Genomic DNA, 20,266 nt, shown 5'->3' with positions numbered 1-20,266 from the left:
TTAGTGTTTATTTGTATGCTTAAAAACACTTTTAAGAATAAACATTTGTTATCCTACCGCTAACGTTAAAGAGACTCATTCACGTTTTACAGGCTCTGATATTGTGAAAACATTCCTTTTGTGTGTAATCTGAAATAAGTCCTTGAAACAAAGGTAAATTGTCATATGAAGTTTAAATAACAGACACACCGTTCGTACATACTATAATAAGCATACGAGCATTCTTCTTTTTCCCAAAATAATACATATTTAGCAGTTTGAAATTTGACTGATATGCAGCCTCATTTGATTAAACGTCTGTTAAATTAAGTATGTGTCTGTTGCTGTTTAGTATTCTAATACAATAATGTAATCGACTTAATTAAGACAACTTTTGTAAACTTGAGTGCCGGTATTCTTATAATTTGTAAGCGAGTCACTTTAACATCACTATACGTTAACATCAATTTGCTTGATTTCAAGCGGATCTTTCTGTTCGCTTTACTTATTAAAATAACACCTTGCAAAACATGTCATATTTTATTTGACAAATTGAATCAATTTAATTTGTGGTTAGGCTTATTTAAATTTAGTTGTTCGACGATATTATCTGTAGATAAAACCAAAAATACTTCTGAAGTATACATGTTTATTACACTAAAATGCTGTGTTGAGTGCAGTTTATTTATACAGAAAAATCATACGTAGTAGCTTAATACCGCGTGTTTGTTATAAAAAGTACGTACCGTATATAAGTATCAGCCAAAACTAGCCTTAACACAACATATAGGTTAGGTAGTTCGGAGTTTATTTGATTGTGTTATTATTGTTGTTTAGTTCAGTTGTATCTAAATATCATCGTCTGCTTCAAACCGCACATTGGTCTTGACAAACACGAATTGTGTCGTTATATAAATAAAAATTGAAGCGTCATTAAGAAGCACGAATCTACCAAAAAGATATCGTTTAAAGAATTTAACAACACTGATTTCGGTCGAGATAGGTCACGAAAGAAACGATTATAAAAAAACGTTGTCAGATAGGTCAGGAGAAGGTCGAAATAAAACAAGTCAGATGTCAGTGATTGACATAAAGGTCGAGGCAGGTCGGAAAACGATAAGAGCACAAAAGTCATAGGGTAATGACTATCACTAGAGTCGTGAACTTGTGAAGCCTGAAACAAACAGCAAGTTTTGCTGCGCCTTTTTTAAAAATCAAAAAGGTAACAGTATTATTTTGCAAAATTAGCTAAGCTTCGTTTCGAAGGGTGAGGAGGCATAATTACGATGAATACGATGAAGCATTTTTTTAATGTTGCAGTTTTATATTTAGAAATACGACGAGGTATGATTACGCCTGCTTATTTAGTAGCGTGGGTTCTTACTTAGATTTCACTTCTGGCAATACCCAAAATGTATTTTTATATTGTTAGTATTTGTTGTCATGTTGCGATGTGCCTGTTGATTGATAAACGTTTGGCCTTGATTCTTGTTATTTCAAGAGAAATTTGGTAAAATTGTAATCTACTGGGCTGGTCCCTGTAGTTTCAATTGTGTTATTATGTGTAATCATGTAATTTCGCAGTTGAAAACGTCAATGTCACCATCGCATTCGTAGATGCAGATTTACACTAGGAATAAAGGGCTACTGTATTTAGGTTTCAATAAACAGCTGTGTTCATGAAGCAAAGTCGTTATACTTAAATTTCAACTCAATCAAAATAAAATAAACAACACATGTTCCAAATCATAAAGGCAAATGAATACAATTAACAGCAAATCAGTCGAGATTAAAAAAATATTCGTCAAATATTTGTTGTTTTTCACTACATTGATGTTTGTAACTAAGAAATTGTATGAAAGTGTCCAAAGACTTCCATATGAAGTTGGTAGATACCTGAATAAAAGGTGAATTAAGGAAAACTGTCGACGAACCTAACGTTTGGGTTTATTCACAGCATTTCTAAAACTTAAGCCGTTTAAATAGGAAAGGTTTATATAATGCATCACGGTGTGATATGCGGTAATGAGTAACTTATGCACTTCGTTGAAATATACCCACTGCTGAAATGCTAACTTTTATTCACAAACTGTTTAAACGGAGCATATTACAAGCTGTTGGTTGAAACAACTCATTAGACTGCATTAAAATATTTTGAACTGTATCCTTTGTACACAATGTTAATTTGAAAAACGTCAAAGCTTTTTATCTGGCATACGCATTATACACCGGATTCACCAAATATATGATAACAGTTTGCACCAAACTGATAAGCTCTGATTGCACCAAAGGTATCAGTATACTTTATAATATTTCAGATTAGTACAGTTTGCACAACATCTATTATTTTGGCTTGCAGTATACCTTATAATTTTCATCAATCTTATAAGAACAGTAAACACTGTTGTTATCATCTTGGATTTTTATGATACCTATGTTTGATGGTTATATGACCTTATTTCGACTTTTACCCGAAGTCAACAAAACATATTTCGGAATGATTCTTCATCCCTATTGATGACGACAAACTGTTATTGTCCGGTTAGCGCAGTGGTTAGCGCACTCGCTTCTCACCATGGCGACCCGTGTTCGATTCCCGGCCTGGGCGCATGTGAGCTTGGTTAGTGATCACCAAGCCAGACAAGTGGGTTTTCTCCGGGTACCCCGGTTTACCTCACAACGCAAGACCACACTCTCGCGCAACATCGTGCCAACGAGAGTGACTTAGTAAAAACTATCATAGCTTTCTTCACAATCGTTGTAAAATATATAATGTTTTAACTAAACTGTTATTGTCCTCATTTTATCTTCTTTGAAAAAAAGGAATATTTTTGACTGTCTGCTGGAGTCGTTGTTGTCATATTTCGTTCCTCTCGTCTGGTTTTAGACTTCTACATAGGTCGTTGAAGCACCCTGTAGCGGGCAATACATATGGCGAAACTAAGGCGTTGTCAGTTCACCCTAGTTCCATTTAACAACCGCTAATTATGCTTCATTATCATCTCAAGCTGATGCCCGAGTACCATCGCAGGATGGTGTGAAAAACTATGAGAAACTCATATTTTTCAAACTATATGCAGAACATGTTCAACAAGTTTAACATTGTTGTTCGAATATTTATTTCATACAAGTGCTCTGACATATAGATTAGATAGAAGTGTTGTCTTAAATCATATTTTATTTTCAGTTCGAAAACAATATATATATATCTAGACATTTACGTGAAAGAATATCATGTAGAAACATAAAATGAATTAGTTTTAAATGTTTAGCCAATTTGACAAGATAGAAATATCAGAACTCATCCAGGTGAAAAGACATATAAACACGTACTTAATATGCTTAAATTCGTATTCAATTTGATATTAATCAATATGTTCTACAGGAATAAAGTTTCTATGCCAACAAAAATAACTTATGATTTTAATAAACTTAAGTAAACAACCCTTAAATTATGGTTTCATTTTGCCAGAATTGTCACTGGCAATAAATTCTACTTTTTTCCGCATGTACGTTGATGTATAAATTGATGGTGGTGAACAACACATGATTCTCGTATATCTCGTGGCAAGCCTGCTGTCGTCTTCATAGAAGGCATATATACTTTTTTCACATTAGAGTCTCAAGCCGTTGCTTTCTAATCCAAACTTTACCACAGAACCTCTTGCCCTGATTATTTACGCAAACATTCATAAACGGGCCTCTAGCCCTGGCTATCTAAGCCAAGTTTCACAAAAGAGTCTCTAGCCCTAGCTATTTTTGCCAAATTTAACAAAAGGGACTCTTGCCCCTGCTATCAGTTTAAGCCAAATATAAAAAAGACCTCTAGCAATGTTCAATTAAAGTGTTATTCAATTCTATACATCACATGTAAAACAAATATAGATTTTGGGTGATGAACCTTTAACTACTTACTAAATCATGCATTTATGGAAATTATTTAATGCTGATAACAAGATTGTAACCGTGTATTTAATAGCTAAAAACGCAAACATATTAAATGATTGGTGAATGCTAAAAGATTTACTGTGATCTTCTATAGTCTTATAAGGTAGTAAAACCACGTTTGTTTTAACTTCCTTTCAAATTTAACCCTGAAACCTTCGTAAGAACCATTGTTTTCGACATTTATTCATCATTTTTGTATATTAAAACAATTGTTTTAATTGTGGTTAATCTTATTTGGGAGTAAGAATGCATCCTTAAGAAAGGTATCTCAAAGAACATCTATCTATAACTATATAGGTCACATATCCACCAAAAGGTTATCTAGCCCTGGCTATTCTTACAAGAAAACATCTAATCCAGGCTAACTAAGCCACTATCAATAAAAGTAATTGCTCCAAGCTATCGTTCAACTAAATATCAGCAGAGTGCCCTTTAACCTGGCTTGTAGTAAATAACTATAAATATCTATAACTGAAATCAAAATTGTCGATTTGTACGAATTGTTTTTCGATATAACACTCTTAATTGAAATTCAAACTCGAAACTGGTAACACTCTAGCATTTTAGTGCATTAAATTAATACATAATTCATGATCAAGTCATTAAATTTACATTTCAAACATTTCTATCAATCTATGTTTTCTAAACACCAATCATAAATCTTAATTCAAAGTCACTGAAAACCTTGAAATGTATCTTTCACATAACTGTCTTAGATAATTGTACATTTTCACTTCTCATGACTTTGCAATAGTCTTTAAGACATACTTTGGGGTACATTTAGTAGCCCTGCCAAAAACGAAATGAATGTCAACCAAACCGTTGTGCATCTAAACCCAAGTCAAGTAATTTCTACTTAAACAAATCATATATAGATGTGCAACACATTTATTTACATAACGAATTTAAATTTATACACGATTGCACGGATCTAGATATGTTTTCTGAAAAATCATTATAAATTCTTTTTGGTATATTAATATTATTGTATTAATTGTGATAAATCTTATTTGGGAGCAAGAGAGCATCTTTTATTGCCCATTTCAAAATTTGCAATTGCAATTAAGGGTAAGAAAACATCTCTATATGGTCCTCTCTAAATATCCCTCTATATTGCATATATGTGCATCTCTTAATTTGAATGTGTACCTCTACTGTCGGTCGACTAGCAGTGCTTATAGAAAAAACTTCAGTTTGTATCTGTTTTTACAGTACGACAAGGCGAACACACGTATGTTTTACTGGTATGATTAATTTATTTTGATCTAGATACAGAACATGTTCAACCAAATTAACATCGTTGTTCGAAGATAGATTTCATATATGCGCTGTGATATGTAGCTTAAATATGATAAAAAATGATGATGTTTTATTGTCAATTTGAAAAAAAAAATCATCTAGAAAAAATATCTCCATATTCATTTGATTAATATCGTACAGAAATATAAAATCTATTAGGCTTTAAATTTTAAGCCAATAGGGAATCATAGAAATATCAGAACTCATCCATGTGAAAACCCGTATCAGCGCATGATTGTTATGCTTAAATTCGTGGATTTTTTATCAATATATGCCTTCAGAATAAAGTAACTACGTAGACAAAGACCTTCTGTTTCGTTATAAACTGAAGTAAACGCAACTTTAAATTAGGGTTTAATTATCCCAGACACTTCACTTGTAATGAATTCTACATGTTCCACATGTGCATTGATGTATAAAATGAAGAAGGTAATCAACACTTGGTTTTTAACATCTCGTGGCAAGTCGTCTGTCTTCTTTATTGAATGCAAAGTGACATTTCTCATTGGTTTATTAGTTTAAGCATTATTTATATCGTGATGACTCATTGAAACAACACATGTTTTACAAATTTTATCGACCGGCTGTTTTATGCCTACAGACAAACAAACTTCACTTCAATGTATTTGAACGTTCCTCTGCAGGGATCTCCGTACACTGCATAGTTTGCCGCCAAGTAACATTGCTGTTGATATAAAAAAACATTTTAATGATATATTTGAAAAGAGATTGTACAACACATATATCACAAGAATGCACAAGAAGTCAACCTTGTTTTACCCAGAAAAGAAGTTAAATTAAATTATGATTTTCATCCAATGACAAAGGAAAGTGCAACGTCACGCAGACTCATGTACTGCGAGCTGTACTCAGTCAGTTCGATCTTCTGTTGTAGAAAATTCAGTGTTATCGAAATCTAAATGCGTCGGAAGGTGTGAGTGTTCAAGTGGTAAATATGACAGCCCCTCACCGAGTTAGTTATTATATGACTGCGCATTAGAGAATGATTTGTCTCAGTTGAATTGCGGTCCGGATTTTGTATACTACAAGACCGCGCACTTTAGTTACGTTCAAATGGTACACTTGAGAGCGATACGTCTAATCTTAACTGCTAACTGCGGTTCACACTGAGTTAAAATCGATACGGTTTGAACTAATGTACCTGTTGATTCTGGCAAGCACTCTGGATCTTGTCGAGGGAGCCAGTTGCGTGGCATGTCTGGTTGGAGGTGAGGGAATGGGGACAGATTGTTCCGTTATGTGTCCTTCCGTAATAAGCATTATAAACTGCGTTCTTCTGGCCAGCGGGACACCGGATGTGACCTGTCGATTCTTCGCAGTAAATAGCATCTCCCGACACTGGTGTGGTAAACAGATATCAGTTTAGTTTAGTTTATCTAAAAAGACATTGCTCTCGATTTTGCTACCATGGTAGAAACCAGTATCGGTGTATGTTTGAGAGGATATAAAAAGTATCACTGATGACAATCAAACCCGTAACCCTTACAACAAGACCAGTACACACTACAGTTGAACACCGCTATTCCGAACACCGTTTATCCGAAATTTTCGCTATTTCGAAATTATTTTTCGGTCCCGATTTTACTCCTGCTTTCTTTAACTAATTATTTGGTCTTTCCGAAATCGCTATAACGAAATAGTCGCTATAACGAAATAAATATTACGGTCCCGATTTGGTTTTTCACACCTATTTATTAGTTCTTATTTCGAAGTTTTTTCACACCATAATGCGAATGCACTCGGGCATCGGCTTGATGTGACAATGGAGCACAATTAGCGCTTGTTAAAGAATGACATTGAGCACGCGTTTGTTATGAACATCGATGTCAGAAAATTAGCTATTCATTTAGGTGATGTAGTGTGTATATAATTGCTGGTTAACACATTCTGAATATCATTCGAAAATATCTAGCTCATCTGATTCGATCACCGCATTGCTCACTCGACCCGCTACCGAATGCATACATGTGCTGTCATTTTGTTTTAAATGTTTTATGTTGTTTTAATAAAGAAGTGTAATAACGAATTATTAGTCAATTATTGAACACTAAATCAACAAATATTTTTGTATACAAAAGATAACTCAAACCGAGTGTATCGTATTGGTAACATGTAACCGACATTGCAATCTTCACGACTAAGTATTTCACGTCAGCTATAATTCGCGAACGCTGTCATTTGCGGAAACCTGTTTATCCGAAACACCGCTATTCCAAAGTCATTTGTTGGGTCCCTACGATTTCGAATTAACGGTGTTCAACTGTGAATGTATATGTATTGATGATTCGTATATCTGCTATACCCATATAATAAAATGCCATTCCTGGCAGTTTTTCATCGATGATATGTTTTTTTTTTGTATCGTTTATAGCTAGAACACTGAATACAATGTACTACCTTTAAGTTTATATGTGCGCAATTTAAAATCAGTATTAGCCGTTTTCCATTGTATCATGTGAAATGTATATTGGAACGTTCATGATTTGCAATTTTATTCAAGATGAAACGAGTTAAGGTAAGTCGTGAAACTAATTTCATAAAAACGTATATAAAATTGCAACGATTTCATGATACATGAATCACCAGATGTTCTTCCTTTTTGAGTTTTACGTTTGTGCATGACTTACTCATTACCGCATATTACAACGTGATGCATTATTTAAACCTTTCCTTTTTAAACGGCTATTGATATTTGAAATGCTGTGAACAATCTCAAACGTTAGTTTCGTCGACAAATTTTCTTAATTAAATTTTGTATTCCGGTATCTACGAACTTTATTTGCAAGTATTTGGACACTTAATGAAATTTCTAAATTACAAACATCAATGTAGTAAACATGTACTGATTTTTAACGAAAGTATATTAAATCTCGACTGATTTACCTTTAAACGTAATCATTTGCACGAATAATTTGGAGAATGTGTGGTTAAGTGTCTTAATTTAGTTTAACTGTGAATATAATTACTTTGCTTCATGATTACAGCTGTATATTGAAACCTAAATAAAGTAGCTGTTATGCCTGATTTACTTTGCAGGTGAAATCTGCATCTTAGAAGGCGACAGTGACATTGACGAGTTAAACTGCGAAATGACATGAATACACATAATTACACAATTGAAACTACAGGGACAAGCCCAGTAATTAGAAATTGAACCAAGATTCACTTGAAAGTAACAAAAATCAAGGCCAAGCATATATCAATCAACAAACACAATGTCACATGACAACAAATACTAACAATATAATAAACAGATTATGGGGTATCCTGAGAAGTGCAATCAAAGTAAGAACCCACTTTACTAATTGAGCAGGCGTCCTCATACCTTAACGTATTTCTTTATACAAAACTGCAACATTAAAAATTAGGCTTCATCGTATTCAGATTTCATTTTATTGCAATTAAATAAGAAACTCTTATTACTGAATTCGCTTTAAGTATTATCATCCCTGTAAACCAAAAATGCTAGTTTATGAATTAAGGCGTAATATCGAAATTGATTTCACCTAGGGGTTAGGGAAAACAACATTTAATGTTTGTTTCAGGCTTCCCAATTTAAAAAGACCATAATTATAGTCATTGCCCTATGAACTTTGTGTTTTAGCCGTTTACCGACCTAATACGACCCGTATGGGTTTTTTATTGACATCTTACATGTTTTATTCTGACCGTTTTCCGACCTACCTCGACCCTTAAGTTGTTTTTGCCATCTGACATATGTTGTCATTACCGTTTCCCGACCTATCCTGACCAGAATAAGATATTGCCATCAATCATGGTTTGTTTTATCCTATGAACTATAACTTTTCGCTAGACTCGTGCTTATTAAAGACGCCTCAATATGTATTTATAAGACGCCATAGTTCGCGTTTATCAAGACCAATTCGTTGTGTTTTGAAGTGAAATATGATATTGAGACAACCTAACTAATTAACAATTATAACACAATTAAATAAACTCCGAACTACCTAACCTATATGTTGTGTACACAGTAATTTCGGAAACAAACACCTTAATTAGTTTTGCCTGATACAATTATACGGTATGTACTTTTTATACCAAACACGCGGTGTTAACCTACTTCTATTGAATATTCTGTTTAAATCAACTGCACTTAAGACAGTATTTTAAGGCATTAAACATTGAATTTATACTTCAGAAGTTTTTGGTTTTATTTGCTGTAACAGATAATATCGTCGAACATCTGATTTAAAAAAAGCCTTACCACAAATTAAACAGATTCAGTTTGTCAAATAAACTAGGACATGTTTTGCATGGTGCTATATTACTAAGTAAAGCGAGCAGAAAGATCCGCTTGAAATCAAGCAATACGTTGTTTACATATAGCGATGTTAAAGAAACTCGCTCACAAATTATAATAATACTGGCGGTGACGTTTACAAAATGTGTCTACATAAATGTATTCGAAAAGTAATCAGCAACAAATACTTAATTGAACACACGTTTGAAACATTTGTCTTCATATCAGTCGACTATCAAACTGCTAAACATGTATTATTTCGGAGATAAAGAAGAATGTGCATACGCTGTTTCTAGTAAGTACGAATGGTCTTTCTTAATTTAAACTTCCAATGACAAATTACCATTGACTATTTCACATTACACACAAAAGGAATGTTTTCACAATATCAGAGCCTGTACAACGTGAATGAGTCTCTTTAACATTTGCGGTAAGATAACACATGTATTAAGTTCCTTCTTAGAAATGTTTAAAGCATACAAATAAACACTAACGCAGAAGTGTCCGGGTTTGTCACTATAAATATAAGGAGGCTTTCAACTAATCCAAACAACACAAGACGATTTCAAGTAGAGAAAAACATTTTAAAAAAACGTTTAAAAATGTACACAGTTGCTGTATTTCTGTTTGCCGTGTGTGCAGTTCTGGCTGTGAGCTCAGGTATGTTTTAACGCATAAATAAATTTTATTTGATATTTAATTTGCATATTGATCACACTTAAACGCAGTAATAAATTATGCATTCATTTTAACGTGATCTAATGCTTTATTAATCATTCTTAGTGTTGCCTAGTTTACTTTGACCTCAGTTTTATGTGAATACGAATTGCTGTATTTACATTTTTTTGCAAAGTGCAAGTATGTTATTAATCAAAAAGGCTAAACTCGAGTTAAAATCGATGCCACTTTTGTCTATATATATCTGCATGACACCTTTATTATGCAAGTTTACTATAATGTGTTCGAGATTAAAATACAAAATACCGTATGTGACTGATAAAAACACAGAACAAAACATAACAAGACAAAACAAAAACAGAACAGAACAGGACAGAACGATCTATGTTTCGAGTGTAATACACACAATACGCGATGTATTATAATGCACTAGTGTTATATGTTTTAACACTGACGTCGGTTTGCCCTACTTATATAGCGACAAACGTTTAACCGATTAAATGATGATGAATGTATGATGAGGGAAATATTATCGTACGCTCCTTGCCATTTAATATACACTTTTATGAATCTAAGCTTATATCTTTCCTTAAATCGATTTGACATTAGTTTTATATTTGTATGCAAATCATGTAAGATCCTTTATACATTTTACATTGTACACGGTTACGTGTTCGATTTTCATCAGGGATACCTTTTATGACCTTTAAAATTAACCAATACTGGTTTCTAATTTTAAGCGTGTTCAGATTGATTTATATCAGCTTTCGTCTGTCTTCACATTTGAGCTAGTATAAATAAAAAAACCTAATATTTTTTTGTTTACTACATCAGTTTCGGGAGATGCGATTTTATGCGAGGGTTCGAAAGGTTACATCCAGTGTCCTCCTGGCCAGAAGATAGCAGTTTATAACGCTTACTACGGAAGAACACACAATGGAAGTATCTGTCCCCATGCCGCCACTTCCGACCAGAATTGCCGCGCATCTGGCTCCTTCAACAAAATCAAGAATGCTTGCCACAATGAACAGGTACATGTATATTTGTTTAAAACCATATCTTTGAAAGTAACCAAAAGTGGGCAGTGTGATAGTAGCAAACTCCGGACAGCCAGTTAACTATGAAGATTCATTCTCAAGTAAGCTGTCTGGTGGTCAAAAACCCCGGATATTTACCTGAAATGAAATATTCTCAATTTTGCTTCTTGTTGTAACTAGCCCCGGGCTGCCATTAACCTGAGACGGATCATTCTCAAATACACTCCGGTTAGGGGCTGCCATATTTACCACCTCAACACGTCCACATTCCCACGCATTCAGAATTTGATAAAACTGAATTTTACAAAATCGAACATGGATGTGAGCGATTTAAATTTTGTTCACATCCTGGGATATAAAATTAACAATACAGTTCGCAAAACGTGGGTCGTCATGACGTTGCACTAAGGTTTTGTTATATGATAAACGACATAATGTAGTCACAAACTTGTGCGAAGTAAAACAAGATTGACATTTTTAATAAACTGGTGATAGATTTGTAGTACAACCTTTCAAACATTACATCGTTAATACGTTTGTTTCTATCAACAGCGATGCTACTTGGCGGCAAATAATGGAGTGTATGGAGATCCCTGCCGTGGAACGTACAAATACATTGAAGTGAAGTTCTCATGTGTGCAGGCATAAAACAGCTTCATGTTGATATATGTAAACAATGTGTTGTATCAGTGAGTCATCATGATATAAACAATGCTTAAACTGATATACCAATAAAAATGTCACTTTGCCTTCTATGAAGACGACGACAGAATTACCACGAGATATTAAAAAAAAATAATTGGCATTCAACATAACATGTGTTTTCATGTATATTCTCCTGTTCTGATAATTATCGGGGGGGGGGGGTGCCTTTTGGCTTTAATTCTCACCCGCATTCAATTTATGCATTTCTATGATATTGTTATAAGTGAATGTGTAGATTTTTTTTAATTGTTTTGCTTTTAATATGCAACATGTCAGAGTACTTTCATGGAATCCATCTTCCAGCGAAAATGTTAAATTGGTTAAACATGTTCTGTTTATAATTTGAAATAAATGATTCACATCAGTCACACATAGTTGCGTTTGTTTTGCCGTACTGTATAGACAGAGATCAACTTAAATGTTTCCATACGAAACAAAAACAATGACTGCAGTAGTAGTCGACCGAACAGAGGTTTATTTCGTAGTTAGATCGAAAATTATATTCAAATGTTGTTTTTCCTAACTTATAGGTGAAACTAATTTCGAAATTACGCCTAAATTCATCAACAATTAATTTTTTGTTTAAAGGGAGTGTAATATTTGAAGTGAATTCAGTAGTTAACAAGAGATTCTTGTTTAATTGCAATCGAATTAAAGCTGATTTCAATAAAGCCTTTTTGTATAAGGTTTTGATTAAGATTTTACGTAATAGTGGGAGGATGTCTGTTTATTCAATTAAGTGAGTTCTTACTTTGATTTAAGTTCTGGCGATACCCCTTGAATGTATTAATTATATTTGTAGCATTGGTTGCCATGTAGCGTTGTGTCTGTTGTCTGATATACGTTTAACCTTCAAGTTGGTCCTTGTTCCTTTTAAGTAGATATTGGTTAAAGTTTAAACTCTGGACTTGTCCCTGTAGTTTACATTGTGTCATTATTTATAATCATGTCATTTTGCAGTTGAAAACGTCAATGCCGCTTTCAATGATGCAGATTTTCACTTGCAAAGCTATACCAGTCATCAAAAGCTACTGTTTCAATAAACATCTGTATTTATGAAGCAAATCGGTTGTTCATTCTTTAAAACTTAGGATTTTTCACTAAATTGATGTTTTTACTAAGAGTTGTATGAAAGCACCCAAACACTTCCATTTTGAGTTCGAAGATATCGGAATAAAACGTTATTCAAAGGAAAATTGTCGACGAATCTACCGTTTGGCCTTTTATTGAGCGTTTGATATATGTAAGGGCTGTTAAAATTAGAACGGTGCTTACAATGCATCACGTTGTAATATGCGATAATGAGTAAATCATGACCTTCGTTCAAATATATACTCACTGCTGAAAGGATTGATTTGGTGTCGTCAATATTATTCATAAACTGTTTAAACAGAGCATGTGTGCCATGCTTGTGGCTGAAAAATATCATAAGAATGCATCTAAACATTTTTGCTGCATACTTTGTATTCAATGATTATGCAAAAATGTAAATACATTTCGTAACATTCCAAACTCTTTATCTGCCATACGCATTATTCACCAGATTCACCAAATATTATTATTACAGTCTGCACCAAACTGACATGCTTCCATTGCAGGTATGAGTACAATTTATCAGATAATTTGGACGACATCTATCATTTTAGTTCGCACCAAACCTAACAGTTCTCGACGATCTTATAAGAATAGTTTACATTCTTAGATCAAACCTGTGGGGAGTATATTTGGATTAGTAATTATGTTTCTTAAGTTTCATCGATATTGAATGACATGGCATCATGTTTTGTACTATTTATGACAAGAATAATGTCAACTCACCTTGATTTTTCATGATACCTACGTTTTAATAATAATATGACATTGTGTTGAGTCTCAGCTCAACGCAAAGTCATTGCCTATCGATTCTCCATCACTATTCATGAAGACAAACTGTTATTGCGCTCATATTATGTTCTTCGTAAAAAGGCATACTATTGTCTCAACGCTGTCTGCTTGTGTTTGTGCTTTGTTTGGCATATTTCGTCCTTGTCATCTAATTCTTAAAAGTCTAGAAAGTTGTTGAAATAGTTCCAATAAGCTTACAAATATTCCGACGTTTTCAAGTATTAAGTTCAATTAAATTGAGTACAGTTACACACTAGTTCCAGATTAACCGTTGACTGCGTATCATCGGCCAGTCATAATGTAGTTTACATTCTAAGTTAGTCAGTAGATATTAAGTAAACTTTTGTTTGATTTTAAATGAAGATTCGCGCGATGCGCACGAGCCTTGTTTATCAAAAATATGTTACTTTTTATAACTTAGTAGCATCACGGACATATAAATGTCCGTGTAACTATTTTGTCACTTAGGATATCTCCCTGCGGATCCTTAATCAGAGTTATTTAAACGTCTGTATATCCAAATTTCAAGACGGAATTTGATTGGCCGTAATGATTGCAAATTGGGAAGTGAAATTTTGAGGTGCATCTCTATTTTAAGGTATGAAAATAGAGTTGTGCCTCTGTATTTCGATATGGATTATTAAATTTAAAGGCATTCTTCTCTGTTCGGTCGACTACTACTGCAGTCATTGTTTTTGTTTCGTATGGAAACATTTAAGTTTATCTCTGTCTATACAGTACGGCTAAACGAACAGAACTATGTGTGACTGATGTGAATCATTTATTTCAAATTATAAACAGAACATGTCTAACCAATTTAACATTTTCGTTGGAAGATGGATTCCATGAAAGTACTCTGACTTGAATGCGGGTGCGAATTAAAGCCAAAAGACCCCCCCCCCCCGCCCCCGATAATTATCAGAACAGGAGAATACACATGAAAACACATGTTATGTTGAATGCCAATTATTTTTTTCAATATCTCGTGGCAATTCTGTCGTCGTCTTCATAGAAGGCAAAGTGACATTTTTATTGGTATATCAGTTTAAGCATTGTTTATATCATGATGACTCACTGATACAACACACTGTTTACATATATCATCATCAAGCTGTTTTATGCCTGCACACATGAGAACTTCACTTCAATGTATTTGTACGTTCCACGGCAGGGATCTCCATACACTCCATTATTTACCGCCAAGTAGCATCGCTGTTGATAGAAACAAACGTATTAACGATGTAATGTTTGAACGGTTGTACTACAAATCTATCACCAGTTTATTAAAAATGTCAATCTTGTTTTACTCCGCACAAGTTTGTGACTACATTATGTCGTTTATCCTATAACAAAACCTTAGTGCAACGTCATGACGACCCACGTTTTGCGAACTGTATTGTTAATTTTATATCCCAGGATGTGAACAAAATTTAAATCGCTCACATCCATGTTCGATTTTGTAAAATTCAGTTTTATCAAATTCTGAATGCGTGGGAATGTGGACGTGTTGAGGTGGTAAATATGGCAGCCCCTAACCGGAGTTAGTTACTACCTGAATGCGTATTTGAAAATGATCCGTCTCAGGTTAATGGCAGCCCGGGGCTAGTTACAACCAGAAGCAAAATTGAGAATATTTCATTTCAGGTAAATGCCTATCCGGGGTTTTTGACCACCAGACAGATTACTTGAGAATGAATCTTCATAGTTAACTGGCTGTCCGGAGTTTGCTACTATCACACTGCCCACTTTGGTTACTTTCAAAGATATGGTTTTAAACAAATATACATGTACCTGTTCATTGTGGCAAGCATTCTTGATTTTGTTGAAGGAGCCTGATGCGCGGCAATTCTGGTCGGAAGTGGCGGCATGGGGACAGATACTTCCATTGTGTGTTCTTCCGTAGTAAGCGTTATAAACTGCTATCTTCTGGCCAGGAGGACACTGGATGTAACCTTTCGAACCCTCGCATAAAATCGCATCTCCCGAAACTGATGTGGTAAACAAAAAAATTTTTTTTTATACTAGCTCAAATGTGAAGACAGACGAAAGCTGATATAAATCAATCTGAACACGCTTAAAATTAGAAACCAGTATTGGTTAATTTTAAAGGTCATAAAAGGTATCCTTGATGAAAATCGAACACGTAACCGTGTACAATGTAAAATGTATAAATGATCTTACATTATTTGCATACAAATACAAAACTAATGTCAAATCGAATTAAGGAAAGATATAAGCTTAGATTCATAAAAGTGTATATTAATTGGCAACGAGCGTACGATAATATTTCCCACATCATACATTCATCATCATTTCATCGGTTAAACGTTTGTCGCTATATAAGTAGGGCAAACCGACTTCAGTGTTAAAACATATAACACTAGTGCATTATAATACATCGCGTACTGTGTGTATTACACTCGAATCACATAGATCGTTTTGTCCTGTTCTGTTTTTGTTTTGTATTGTTTGTTTTGTTCTTTGTTTTTATCAGTCACATACGGTATTTTGTATTTAAATTCCGAAGACATTATAGTAAATTGGCATAATAAAGGTATTATGCGGGTATATTAAGACATAAGTGGCAGCGATTATCAACCGAGTTTAGCCTTTTTGATTAACAACATTCTTGCACATTGTAAAAATGTAAATACAGCAATTCATATGTAGATGAAACTGAGGTCAAAGTAAACTAGGCAACATTTAGAATGATCAACAAAGCACAAACTAGATCACGTTGATATGAATCCATTTATGACTGCATTTAAATGTGATCAGTGAGCAAATATCGAGTTAAAGTATTAGTGCAAAATACATACCTGAGCTAGTAGCCAACACTGCATACACGGCAAACAATAACGCAGCAACTGCGTTCATTTTTTAATGTTTTCAACAACCTGAATTCGTCTTGTATTGTTTGGATTAGTTGAAATTATCCTTAAATTTATAGTAGCAAACCCGGACACTTTTGCGATTTTGTATATTTGTATGCATAAAAAACAATTATAAGAAGAAACTTTATACATATGTTATCTTACCGCTAATGTTAAAGAGACTTATTCACGTTTATGTGTTCTGACTTAGTGAAGCATTCCTTTTGTCTATAATCTGAAATAAGTCATTGAAACAATGGTAACTTGTCATTGGAAGTTTAAACAGATAGAATGTTCGTACATACTAGAATAAGAGTACGAGCATTGATCTGTTTCTCACCCTAAATAAGACATATTAAGCAATTGAATAGGATATATCTGATATGCAGACTAATTAACTTAAACGTCTAATCCATCAAGTATGTATCTGGTGCAATTTAGTTTTTGAATATATTAACCTAATTGACTTAATTAGAACACATTTTGTAAAATTGACCGCCAGTATAATTAATTTGTGAGCGAGTTACATTAACATCGATATACATAATTAACGTTTTGCTTGATTTTAAGCGTATCTCTCTGTACTCTTTACTTATTAGTATCACACCTTGAAAAACATGTCAAAGTTTAATTGACGAATTGAACTCGTTTATTTTGCGGGTTGGCTAATTGACGATATTATCTGGAAATAAAACCAAAAAACCTGCTAATGTATAAATTCAATGTTTATGACATTAACATACTGCCTTAAGTGCAGTTGCTTTAATTAGAATAGTCACATGTTATAAAACACTTACCGTATAACAGTATCAGGCAAAACCAATAAAGTGTTTGTTTCCAAAATAAATGTTTACACAAAATATAGCTAAGGTAGTTCGTAGTTAAATTGATTGTGTTATTAGTGTTGTTTAGTTAAGTTGTGTCTAAATGTCATCTTCCGCTTCAAAACTTCGAAATGTGGTCGTGATTGAAACGAACTTATATAAATAAACACGGAGGCGTCTACAAGAAGCATGAATCTACCAAAAAAGATATCGTCTAAAGGGGCTGTACTCCGTATGATGAAATAGCGAAGAAAAAAAGAAAATTGTCGAAAACTGACATAAACTTGGTATCGATGTGTACAATGCATTGAAACTTACTATCTACATACTTATTAAGTACCACGTAGTTAACAATTTATTTATTTTCGCAGTTTTGTTCGTATATTTCCATGAAAAATATTACTAGGTATGTCTGCCTAGTAGAATTAATTCCTAATGCGTGATTGGCTAGTCGATGTTATCACATGATATTTTCAAGTTAGGTATATAGCTTAAATATTCCAACCGTTTAGGGTAAGCCTTTGTAGCACAATGAATACAACACTGGACTGCGATTTTGGCGACACCGGTTCAAACTCGGTCTCCGATTTATTTTTACATTTTGGTATTTTTTACAATTATGATATCACAGAGTAAAACATTTTATAAAATAATTGCCCTGAAATTCGTTACAAAGAAAAAACTGTTTTTGGTGCCAATCTGGTGTAAAGTCCCTTTAAAGGAATAAACAAAATGTTAGGTGACAATAACACATAAGAGTCAGGAAAGGTCCTCTAACGGTCAGAACAAAATTTGTCAGATGGCAACAAATGAACAATAAGGCGAAGGTAGGTCGGTATATTAGAATAAAACATATCGTACGTAAATAAAAAACATTACGATCTTATTAGGTTGGAAAACGTTCAAAATGAAACATGTCAGGTGGTTACAAAAATCATTAGGCTCGAGGTAGTCGGGAAACGGTCGAAACAGAACAGTCATAGGGTAATGAAATATGTTTGGGTAGAGTTACTTCGAAAACAAACAATTTGTTTAGCTACACCTTACCTATACAGACAAAAAATTGATGTTGCCTGAAGTATTGTATTGCAAAATAAGATGAGCTATGTTTTAGTACACTTTTAAAACGGGCTTTTAAGATATCCTTATGATTAACATAGCCGCATTTATATATAAAGGCAATGCAATAAAGTAATGAAATTAATTGTTTTCAACATACCTTTTTGAGTTAACTATACATACTTTAATTATCTAAAAGCAATTTTAGTCACAAGTCCTTAAATATTTACCTGAAACATAGTAACATTGATAGAAAAAATGTATTAAACAAAGTATTTGTTAACGCATCTCCGTTTAAATGTTTTTAAGCAAGAACTAAATGTCTATTAATGCAGCATGTATGAACTCGCTTCTAAGGAATAAAAAATCTAGCCTGTACACCATATGTAGAGCGTCTAATGAAAAATGTTTGAAACTATACATGTACTAGAAGGTTGTCGTGTTTATACTTTGTAAGATGGTATAGAAGGTTTCTATGAATATTCTATAAATGTTGCTATAGAAGGTTTCTGTGGATATACTATGTATGTTGGTATAGAAGGTGTCTGCGGATATACTATGTACGAAGGTATAGAATTTGTCTGTGGATATACTATGTATGTTGGTATAGAATGTGTCTGTGGATATACTATGCACGATGGTATAGAATATGTCTGTGGATATACTATGTATTTTGGTATAGAAGGTTTCTGTGGATATGCTTTTTATGATGGTATAAAAGGGTTCTGTGGATATACTTTGCACGATGGTACAGAATGTGTCTGTGGATATACTATGTATGTTGGTATAGAAGGGTTCTGTGGATATACCATGCACGATGGTATAGAATTTGTCTGTGGATATACTATGTATGTTGGTATAGAAGGGTTCTGTGGATATACCATGCACGATGGTATAGAATTTGTCTGTGGATATACTATGTATTTTGGTATAGAAGGTTTCTGTGGATATGCTTTTTATGATGGTATAAAAGGGTTCTGTAGATATACTATGCACGATGGTACAGAATGTGTCTGTGGATATACTATGTATGTTGGTATAGAAGGGTTCTGTGGATATACCATGCACGATGGTATAGAATTTGTCTGTGGATATACTATGTATGTTGGTATAGAAGGGTTCTGTGGATATACCATGCACGATGGTATAGAATGTGTCTGTGGATATACTATGTATGTTGGTATAGAAGGGTTCTGTGGATATACCATGCACGATGGTATAGAATGTGTCTGTGGATATACTTTGTATTTTGGTATAGAAGGTTTCTGTGGATATGCTTTGTATGATGGTATAGAATGTGTCTGTGGATATACTATGTATTTTGGTACAGAAGGTTTCTGTGGATATACTTTGTATGATGGTATAGAAGGGTTCTGTAGATATACTATGCACGATGGTATAGAATGTGTATGTGGATATACTTTGTATGTTGGTATAGAATGTGTCTGTGGATATACTTTGTATGTTGGTATAGAAGGTTTCTGTGGATATACTTTGTATGATGGTATAGAAGGTTTCTGTGGATATGCTTTGTATGATGGTATAGAAGGTTTCTGTGGATATACTATGGATGTTGGAATAGAAGGTTGCTGTGGAAATACTATGTATGTTGGTATAGAAGGTTTCTGTGGATATACTGTGTATGATGGTATAGAAGAATCTTGTTGATATACCATGCATGTTGGTAAAGAAGGTACC

The 20,266-nt window shown here is 33.7% G+C and overlaps 3 protein-coding genes across 3 annotated transcripts; 1 reads left to right on the top strand and 2 right to left on the bottom strand.

Annotated features, from left to right (window-relative positions):
* Positions 1 to 5,659: 5,659 nt before the first annotated feature.
* On the bottom strand, positions 5,660 to 6,598 carry LOC128245739 (D-galactoside-specific lectin-like; the record flags this gene model as incomplete). The annotated part of the gene is made up of 2 exons (XM_052963966.1): positions 5,660 to 5,911; positions 6,389 to 6,598. Coding segments are annotated over 2 exons (300 nt in total), but the record flags the coding sequence as incomplete, so codon positions are not given.
* A 3,420-nt stretch (positions 6,599 to 10,018) lies between these two features.
* On the top strand, positions 10,019 to 12,296 carry LOC128203035 (L-rhamnose-binding lectin ELEL-1-like). The gene is made up of 3 exons (XM_052904284.1): positions 10,019 to 10,168; positions 11,021 to 11,217; positions 11,776 to 12,296. The coding sequence occupies exons 1-3, from the start codon at positions 10,111 to 10,113 to the stop codon at positions 11,869 to 11,871; spliced, it is 351 nt and encodes a 116-aa protein (XP_052760244.1). The 5' UTR covers positions 10,019 to 10,110; the 3' UTR covers positions 11,872 to 12,296.
* A 2,348-nt stretch (positions 12,297 to 14,644) lies between these two features.
* On the bottom strand, positions 14,645 to 16,819 carry LOC128245553 (L-rhamnose-binding lectin ELEL-1-like). The gene is made up of 3 exons (XM_052963752.1): positions 16,632 to 16,819; positions 15,604 to 15,800; positions 14,645 to 15,024 (listed from the first exon to the last, which is right to left on the bottom strand). The coding sequence occupies exons 1-3, from the start codon at positions 16,687 to 16,689 to the stop codon at positions 14,929 to 14,931; spliced, it is 351 nt and encodes a 116-aa protein (XP_052819712.1). The 5' UTR covers positions 16,690 to 16,819; the 3' UTR covers positions 14,645 to 14,928.
* Between the last annotated feature and the right edge of the window lie 3,447 nt (positions 16,820 to 20,266).

Source organism: Mya arenaria, chromosome 9 (genome assembly GCF_026914265.1).
Source record: "Mya arenaria isolate MELC-2E11 chromosome 9, ASM2691426v1".
NCBI lineage: Eukaryota > Metazoa > Mollusca > Bivalvia > Myida > Myidae > Mya > Mya arenaria.
Note: the sequence above shows the minus strand (reverse complement) of the source record. Positions and strands in the feature narration are given on the sequence as shown.